Below are 10,000 nucleotides of genomic sequence, written 5' to 3' on the forward strand. Positions count from 1 at the left end.
AAGTGGAGCTGCTGCAAGAGGAAATGCAAAGAAACACACGATGTTACAAATTGGACAAGTCCCTCAAGTAATACCGGAGTAAACAACTAATCTGTTTACAATCAACAGAACATTTCCTTCCATCCCAAATTAAATCACGAGAGGTAAGCGGTTGAGAAATTAACAATCGGTAATAAAACACGACGGATCCAACTGCGTATGACCATCTCCTCGCTTCCTTTCTCGCTCTTTTTTTATCGTCCTCTCTCTCTCTCTTTGCCCCCCCCCCCCCCCACGCTCATACGCTTGGGCTATATTCAGACAATCAGAAAAAAAGAAGAAGAAAAAAAATGCCAACCGATCTCTCTTTTTTTTATACAAGAAAAAAAGTGAAATAGAAGAAAAAAAAAAGGCATGAATAAGCAAGCGCCCACAATCGCTACCTGTCGCACATTATCAACACTGCGCACACAAACCAAAAAGCCGGACATTTGCAGCGGCATTCAGGGCGGCGGGAATCCCGGGCCCGAATGCCAAAACCTCGCTGCATAGTGGACCGACACGGCATACACTTCTCCCTGAACCGTCATCCGCTAACAAATCGCAACGCACGAGATCTAAGTCAGATGGGAGGGTGAGGGGGAGGGGGAGGGGGAGGGATGGGGAGGGGGAGAGAGGGAGAGGGAGAAAGGGAGGGGAGAGAGGGCGAGGGGAAGGGAGGCCCGCGACACACTGTATTAGTAAGAGCGAGAATACAACGGAGAAAAGTACAGAAATAAAACGAAATAAAAACGCTGGCGGAATGCGGGATGTCTTCAATCGCGCGCGTAGAAGGCGGCACGGAGAGGCTCGAAGAATGTCGTGGGAAGAGGCGCTAAAATAGACTTAGGCCTAACGCCAGTGTGGAAAAGAGCAAGGGGGAAAAATAGGCTTCTCAGGAACTGGTCTTGTTAAAGTTGAACGAAGACTTCTACTCGCTACCTCTCAAATCCGGAAATGTGTTTACAATGACCATCATCTGGTATTAGATAATGACCTGGTAAAAAGAAACAGATGAACAACTAACACTCTCTCTCTCTCTCTCTCTCTCTCTCTCTCTCTCTCTCTCTCTCTCTCTCTCTCTCTCTCTCTCTCTCTCTCTCTCTCTCTCTCTCTCTCTCTCTCTCCAACTCAGTTACTCTTACACTCGCTCACACCCTCACTCCCTCCCTCCCTCTCGCAATAAAAGAATAGAAAACAAAAGCCATCTAGCAAGTGCCACCGCGCCAAGCCTCTACTCAGCTTACCACGGGCTCGGCTTGCTTGTCGCTTTCCTTAAGGCTATCCTTATCGGCTTCCTTAACACCGCCCTTCTCGGCCGCTTTGGCGCTTTCCTTACCACCTTCCTTGGCGCCCTTCTTCTCGGATTCCTTCTCGGATTCCTTCCCGGCTTCCTTGGCGCCGCCTTCCTTATCAGCCTCCCGAACGCTTACCTTTTCTGCTTCTTTGGCCGCTTCCTTCTCGCCTTCCTGGACGCTCGCTTTCTCGGCTTCCTTGGCACCTTCCTTGCCGGCTTCCTGGGCGCTCACCTTCTCGGCTTCCTTGGCACCACCTTTGTCGGCTTCCTTGGGCTCTTCCTTCTGCTCAGAGGATGGCACACTTTCCGTGGGCTTTCCTAAAGGGACGAGCTGGTCCTTGGCGTCCTTCCCCAGTGCAGCGATGATGGCTTCCTCCATCTTTCCAACTTCGTCCGGTTTGGCTTCTAGCTTCTGAGCCTCTGGCTCTTTGGCCGGGGCATCAGGCTTCTCGGCTTCCTTGACAGGCCCGTCGGCCTTATCAGCTTCGGCTTTGGCCGCATCATCTGCCTTGGCTGCGTCTGCAGAGGTAGCCTCGGCCTTGGCAGGATCCCTGTCCGAGGTGCCCGGCCTCACATCCTCTTTGGGCGCGGCCCCAGGCTCAGCCGCCGCCGCTACGGCTGCGGCTGCTTCCTTGGCCTGCGCCTCAGCCTTCTCGGCCTCGGCCCTGGCCTCAGCCTTCGCCTCGGCCTTAGCCTCGGCCTTGGCTGCAGCTGCCTCTGCCTTGGCCGCATCCTTGGCCCTACTCTTGCTTTTGCCCGAATGCGACCTATGCAACTTGCTCTTATCTTTATCTTTGTCCTTGTCCTTGTCCCTGTCCTTATCCTTATGCTTGGAACTCTTGCAAAGTTTGTCCTTCGCAGCTGCGCCTCCGTTCTCGTCGGTGGGGAAGAAGTGCTTGCATTTCAGGATTCCTTTCGGCGTTTTGGGCGTCCTGGGCGTCTTACCAGTCTTGGGGGTCCTGGGCGAGGTGCCGAAGCGGTGGATGGACCAGAAGGCACAATACTGGCACTGCGCCGGGTGCGTGTGCTGCTGATACGTAACACCGACCATTGTTACACACTTATGAGCCTTCTAGTTAATACTGCCAGTTCAGCTCACGCCAAGATAAACCACAACAAAAAGATAAAGGTTTCTCAAATAACAGTTCTCGTCTTGTCCTCTTAGTTCATATCACTATTTTCTCAAGGAAACTGTCAATGAAAAGTCATCGAAATTCACGCGTTCGGACCTGCGCTCACATGACTGGTCCTCGGTCAATCAAGCGCCTTATGAAGTGCGACACAATGACAACCGATTCATGTTAACTTGTTTCAATCATAGGCCGCCCAGCCTGCAACGGCCGACAAGAGGTTGCCACAGGCACACGTCAGACACTTCTAAAAGCCAGTAACCGGTGCTCTGGCCTTAAGAAGGACTGGCCATGGCCGAAACAGGGAATTAGTTCCGGTGCTTCCGACCGACAGGTTCTATGTGAGGCAACGTCGTATCTTACGTAAGTGCAACTCAATGCGTCGCAATTATCTTTGACATCGCATGTCTTGCCAATCTTCTTGTATATACTTTCTGAGCCTCGCATACTTGTACATTATTTAAAACCTATTGTACTCCCAGTAAATAAAAGTACTTTGTGTTTAAACATTATATCTTCAGTACCGGCAAGATCCAGACAGAGGGGGCGGGCCTACCTGCTCCTACACCGTGACGGCGCCACAGTTGCATAAAGCCTTTGCAGTAACACGAGAAGGCGGCGTCTCCTCGGCTGTAGGGCTAGTCTAGGCCTGGAAACCTCAGCCAGGTGTACCGCTCGCTGGCAAACACCCTCTATAAAATGCATGCGAAGGCCAAACAATCGCCAAAGTCATCTCGACAAGGAAATAACGACGAGCGCCAGTCTGGGAAAACATCCAATGGACAGGGCGAGGCAGGAGTATCAAGTATGGGGACCGCACTCACGAGTCAGTTACGGCGCCGCGGGGAACGGATACCGGGGCGAAGTAGGGGGAACGAAGTCACCCTATCAGCAATGGCTGTCTCGCCTTACAGGTGCACGGACCGAGGTGTGCGGAGGTGCACGTCGGCATAACGATGACGGCCGGCGCCAGTGCTTAGCGTTAAACAAAGGCGATAAAGAAACCAATGCATCGAGTCCAGTTAGAGGGATAATGGACACACGACCGACACCTTTTCCCTTCTCACTGGACTAAAATGACGTCATAAGTCACCATATAAGCACCTATGGATCACTGGACCTTTTTATGACAACCGAACCACTGTGGTTATGCGTTTTCCCCTTCTTAAACCCGTATTAATAAACGGAGCGTTTGCGGGAAATAAATAAATGGCAGATCGAAGAGAGAAACAAAAGAGGGACGGAAAGTGAGTGGGAAGAAACGAAGCAAACCAACAAGCGAGAGAGGGAAAGCATGCGTGCTAAGAGAAGAGAAGAGAAGAGAAGAGAAGATAGAGGGGGGGGAGAGAGAGAGAAAGGAAGATAGAGGGGGGGGGGGAGAGAGAGAAATAAGATAGAGGGGGGGGAGAGAGAGAGAAAGGAAGATAGAGGGGGGGAGAGAGAGAGAAAGGAAGATAGAGGGGGAGAGAGAGAGAGAAAGGAAGATAGAGGGAGGGGGAGAGAGAGAGAGAAAGGAAGATAGAGGGAGGGAGAGAGAGAGAGAGAAAGGAAGATAGAGGGGGAGAGAGAGAGAGAGAGAAAGGAAGATAGAGGGGGAGAGAGAGAGAGAAAGGAAGATAGAGGGGGAGAGAGAGAGAAAGGAAGATAGAGGGAGAGAGAGAAAGGGAGATAGAGGGATAGAGAGAAAGGGAGATAGGTAGAGCGGGTTTGCAGCTCCTATAAACCTCCCTTGCACGAATGGCTCCCGAAACGAAGGGCGCATCAACCGTCGCTTCCCTCGACTCGCGCCAAGGTAACGGCGGCAGCGGTGCTACGGGCTGGTAATTAACACCTGACCGCGGATTCCGTCACCAGCAGTGGGAACACGACAGCTGTGCGCGCCCGCGGGATGGAGGAAGGGAGGGAGGGAAGGAGGGAGGGAAGGAGGGAGGGAAGGAGGGAAGAGAGAGGGAAGGGGGAAGGGAAGGAAGGAAGGGGGAAGAAGGGAAGGAGGGAGGGAGGAATGGCTGGGGGAAGGAAGGAGGGGAGGAGGGAGGGAAGGCAGGAAGGAAGAAAGGAAGGATTTTGGGAAGGAATGAAAGAAGGACGGAGCGAGGGAAGGAGAGAAGGAAGGAAGAATAGTAGGAGGGAGAAAGGAAGGAAGAATAGTAGGAGGGAGAAAGGAAGGAAAGAAAGGACACCTAGAGGATGGAGGGAAGCAGGGGAGGAAGGGAAGCAAGAGGGAGAAAGAAAAGAAGGCAAGAAGGGAGGGAGAAATGAGAGAGGCAGAGAGGGGGAAAGGGGAAAGGAGAGGGGGGGAGGGTGCCCAGGAAATGGCACCAGAGCTGGGCATCAAAGAATTATAGTCTCGAGCGGCCTACCCTAGAACCTCAGGTCACGTCAGGTCAGCTCTAATTAGAAGGGTTTGCCTAAGAGGGCAGGAATGGAGCCGGAAGTCGGGGGGTGAGGGAGCCGTGGGGAAGATAATGCTATCAAGAGGCAAGGGGGGGGGGGGGTAGTAGGCACAGGACCTTAGCTTCAGAGTTGGTCGCCAGGGACCACAAGACTGAGTGCTGAGTCAAGACACCAAGAATATGAAGGAAAAAAAAAGACAGACAGGCACGTCCTGCTGTGAAAAAGAACGAGATTTACTCTTAAAGCAAGAAACCGTGTAATGCCTACCGATACCGATCGACGGTTAGATGCTGACGTTGTAAAGCGGCTAACCGACAAAAAGGAACAGCAACACGAGCACCGCCAAGACCCCACATAGGCCGCAATAAAGGAGTTACTTAACGCCAAAATCCCCTCTTGTGTGAAAGAGATCCCCCGGATCACATGACGCCATGGAGACAACGCAGCCGCTGACGTCACACCCCGCAGCCCTCGTCAGTTCAACACACGCCCACCAGAAACACACACGGCGCAAACAAACACACACACACACACACACACACACACACACACACACACACACACACACACACACACACACAGCTAAAGCAAACAAGAGCAGACACAAACACACGTCAAGACCTCTACCTGAGCAAAAGCAGCGTGGATACAGGCGGAATTCTTGGCGATATGGTAGAAATTCAATTATATAAACGAAGGAAAATGGAAAATGCGCAATTGCAATATTTCTTAGTAAGGTCTTCCCTTTAATAGCCACCTTTAAATATGCTAGTCGCCAACTGTCAGATTACCTTCCGTTTTATTATTACCCATGCTCTCTAAAACACTTGGACCGAGTTTACAATACAGAAAATGGGAAGCGCGTAAACAAGTTTTCTGTTGTGCGTTTTCTCTGAAACAGCCTCAACTCCGTTTTCTTTCATACTCCGTGGCGTTTTCTTTGCGAGTTGCGTTTTCTACGCACAGCACCGATGCCGACAAACATGAAGATAATGTGGCGACCCAGTTGGCACTCAGGCGTTCTCGCAAGTGCCAAACATTCTTGAGCAATTTATTGCACCGACCAAATGTGTTGCTAGTACCACGTGTTGGCAGTGAATTAAAGCTGCCTTATCAAAATAAATCAAAATAGCAATAATGCAATACCAAACAATATTCCCCTCTATCGGTACAACAAATAATAAGTCCATCAATATTCAACAGACAAAAAAGTTACATAACAGAAGATTAAAAATATACACAACTTCCCATTTTCTTTGGCTGTGCGAAACCGACCTAAATCGAAGCGGGCATACAACCGACTGTTGTGACAGTATATACGAGCTCCAAATAATACACATATCTTGTCAAACGTTCACCCCACACCCAACCAAGCTACAATTAGCTGCTCTCAAGTACGCTAGGTGCATTCGGCAATAAACTTACATTTTACTGAAAAGCAACTTGTACATAAATCGGTCGGTTTTCTGCTCTCCTAATATAAATTGTGTCAAGAAACATATGGTATTTTGGGAATTAATTTGACGGCAATTTCTTTTTTTTTTTGCAAAACCTTCTAATAGTATAATTTTTAGCAAACATTATTATTATTTAGCAAACATACTCAAAGATCAGAGTGATATAATGAAAGAAAACAGAATGACATGTTCCTGCTAAGGATTCACATACGAGTACTAGCAACGGCTACAATTCAATCTGATATGAAAGTGGTCCTCTTCTCCCTCTTCCTCTTTCTCTATACAACTGATTCCAAGATGTTCTTCGAAGACTCGATTTACTTAAGAGGAAATAATGTTAATTTCTCCACTCGGCCTGCCCCGCCAGTAATGGGAAGGCGGGGATTTCTTAAAATAAACCGGGTCACTCTACACCATACTCGAACTTCCCGAGGAGGCCGGGAAACCTGATCTTATGTGGTCTCGCTGGCTGCTCAATCATGTGCTGGAGAACCCAGGTCACTGCCTGGCGCGGGTTACATTCCTACTTGAAAAGAATGCATACTAACGGGGGGAGGGGGGGAGGGAGGGAATCAATTCTTGGACCTAATAGTTTTTTTTCGACTAGCTGATAACATTTACCACTCCTCTCACGCTATCCCAGGCGTTGATCGTTCACGGAATATATCAGACCTTCACGGAGTGGCAATCATAAGAGGAAAGCGGTGTGATTGAGCGCGTCAACCCCCACCCTCCCTGCCCCCCTCCCTCCCTCCCCGAGAGGTCTAGACGAGGCTCTGCGGTTGCCTAGGAACCCTCTTGCTCTCGCGCTGTTGTGCTTTCCCATCCTCCCTTGCACATGCATACACCATTGCATCTACAGACACATGCAGATTCGAACAAATCATACACGCATAAACACACCAAACACAGAAGTCTGCAAACGGGTCTCTACGGCACAAACCCGACGTTCAAAAAGCCAATCTGCTCCCCAGCAACGGACAATCTTGTACTTGACAAAAGCCCACTGAACCTCCAGCGAAACGGTACACGCAGCTTGAGCCGTTCAGGCCGCATTCGTGCTCAACATGTGGTAAACCCCATGAATGAACAACAATAATAATAATAATAATAATAATAATAATAATAATAATAATAATAATAATAATAATAATTTTGATTTATTTTTTATCTATTTTTAAAATTATTATTACTATTATTATTACTATTATTATTATTACTATTATTATTATTACTACTATTATCATCATAATTACTATTATTATTATTACTATTATTTTCATTACTACTACTACTACTACTACTAATAATAATAATAATAATAATAATAATAAAATGTATTATAACAAATAGGATATTTTTTCAGACTCGCTATCCCTTAGTTGCTCGTGTGTTGTAGAATTTCAATAAATCCGAACCATGTTCCCCAGTCGAGAAAAACAAAATAGGTTACGTTTCGTCAAACGCGATTCTTCTGAGGATGTAGTTTGACATGAACCGACATGAAATCTAAAAAACATATGCTAATAAATAAATAATAATAATTGTATATAATAAAATCACACACACACACACACACACACACACACACACACACACACACACACACACACACACACACACACACACACACACACACACACACACACACAGGATTCCGTTACCGACAACGAAGAATAGATGCATTCAAATCCTTGGACGGTTTTCCGACTTTGCAGCCTGAATGTACACTTCAAGTCCACGTGTCTTAAAAACAAGTTTTCTCCTCCTCTTTACACGTTATAGTAATGGCAAGTTCGTCTGGACTCGTGTTAACCGAGCGTCTGCCGCAAGCCAATGAGCAAGTGCCAGTTGTTACGTCACCGAACGTATGCGTTTGGAGGCTTCAGTATTTACATGCGGGAGGGCGGTGCTTGTTCGTTAAATGTCGTTGCATCCGATCATGCACGGATAATTTCAAAGATGGTGATCGAAATGTTTACCAATAAAATGTCAAAGGAAACGATTTGCGTGCAAAGTATATTCAGCAAAGTATTTTAGGCTCATTTATTTCGATGTCCGACTTTCGTATTCAGGAACTACGTTATGATATCGCCATGCGTTCCTTTGCGTATACAATGCAGACCCTAAAGGCTGTAAACACTGGTCGCAATCTGATTGCCACCCCCTTTCTCTCTTTCTCTTTCTCTTTCTCTTTCTCTCTCTCTCTCTCTCTCTCTCTCTCTCTCTCTCTCTCTCTCTCTCTCTCTCTCTCTCTCTCTCTCTCTCTCTCTCCTTAAGCACAGTCTATATACTGTCCACAATTAAAGGTATGTGGCCCTGCCCTCGCCACTACCTCCTATCACCTCAATAATCGCAACCCACACAACTTTCTCCCACTCAACGAGTTAACAGAGCAGGTCCTATATGTCGTAAAAACCTGCGGACAAGCATAGGGAAATGTGGTTCATTAATTAACAATCGAAAACTACGCGTATTTCAGATGTTTGTCCAGTGTCATGGTCGGTTCTTGAGGGACAGAATGTTACCCAATGTCGTCTGTTCTCCTTCCTACGGTGTGCTAGACTGTCTTACTGTCTTTCTAACACACACACACACACACACACACACACACACACAACACACACACACACATACACACACACACACATACACACACACACACACATACACACACACACACATACACACACACACACATACACACACACACACACACACACACACACAACCATTTACTTATAAAAGAATGAAATACAGTACATAGCCAAACCCGTCAGGAAAACAGGTCACTGTGATCGCAGTACAATAGTCTCACCTGATGGATGGACAGTAACGGGATAATAAATGTAGATCAAGTCAGTTGCGTCTGTCGGGCCTTGGCAGAGACCCTAGCCTGGCAACTATTTGGACCGTGACCTTGCGTATTCGTCTCATTACATAATCTTGTTCGATTAATTCTACGCGCAAGAATCTCTTTGAACCTAATTACCGATGCCGGCAATATTTCCATCACAAATGAAATTAAATGAAATGCTCTTAATATCAGGTAGTCCAAATCCAAAATTTGAGCGGAAGAGAATCAGTCACCAGTTACACTCCAGGCCAGAAAACCCCATTACTTATACACAAAGTAAGTTCGCTGAAGGACGAGATAATTACGAGAGCCTGCTGGATTTCGACTAGCAGACGCGAGGATTTCGGAATCTATGTCCCATCCTTCGATATAGATGTTTTTCTCTTAATTTAATAAAAATAGTGGTCTTTGCCGGAATAACATAGGTCACAGCCACAAGGATTCACTGCGTCTAATTTGTCCGAAGTCTAGGGGAGCTTTTTTAATGCAGTTCTATGTTAATAATGAAGGCATACGGAACACATGCACGTGTCAGGCATTTATACAACGAATGAGAAAGACTTAAATATGTCCCCTATGGGCTGCCATGGCAGCGCCGATGCCAGCCGTCTCATGGCACTCTCACTGAAACTGTGCCAGATAGTTTGAAGAGCAACCTTCATCTTTTATCTTCACGGCTTGTTTGGTTCTTGCTATTATCATGCCAGGGACTCTAGGTAGAAAATAAATGTACTGTGTCTATGAAATTCGTGTCTGAGGTTAGTTATTGCAGATTGTCAGGTTTTAACTAAGCATTTGGCATTAGAGGCAGTGACCGAGGATTTGCTATGTGGTCTACGGGAAAGGA

General features: G+C 47.2%; 1 protein-coding gene across 15 annotated transcripts in view; it reads right to left on the reverse strand.

Moving 5' to 3' along the window:
- The window catches only part of LOC119580250 (fibrous sheath CABYR-binding protein-like), a 135,991-nt gene that overhangs the window by 19,636 nt on the left and 106,355 nt on the right, over positions 1 to 10,000 (reverse strand). For 3 of the 15 annotated variants that reach the window (XM_037928295.1, XM_037928285.1, XM_037928286.1), the window contains exon 1: positions 1,452 to 2,682. The exons of 6 other annotated variants lie outside the window; for them this stretch is intronic. In XM_037928295.1, the coding sequence (XP_037784223.1) occupies positions 1,452 to 2,366 (915 nt within the window). In that variant the 5' untranslated portion in view covers positions 2,367 to 2,682. Of the gene's footprint in view, positions 1 to 1,451; positions 2,683 to 10,000 lie in introns of those variants that run through there. 6 more of the 15 variants (XM_037928279.1, XM_037928280.1, XM_037928287.1 and 3 more) reach the window with 5 other exon arrangements.

The sequence above is a fragment of the Penaeus monodon genome, chromosome 13 (assembly GCF_015228065.2).
Source record: "Penaeus monodon isolate SGIC_2016 chromosome 13, NSTDA_Pmon_1, whole genome shotgun sequence".
Taxonomy (NCBI): domain Eukaryota; kingdom Metazoa; phylum Arthropoda; class Malacostraca; order Decapoda; family Penaeidae; genus Penaeus; species Penaeus monodon.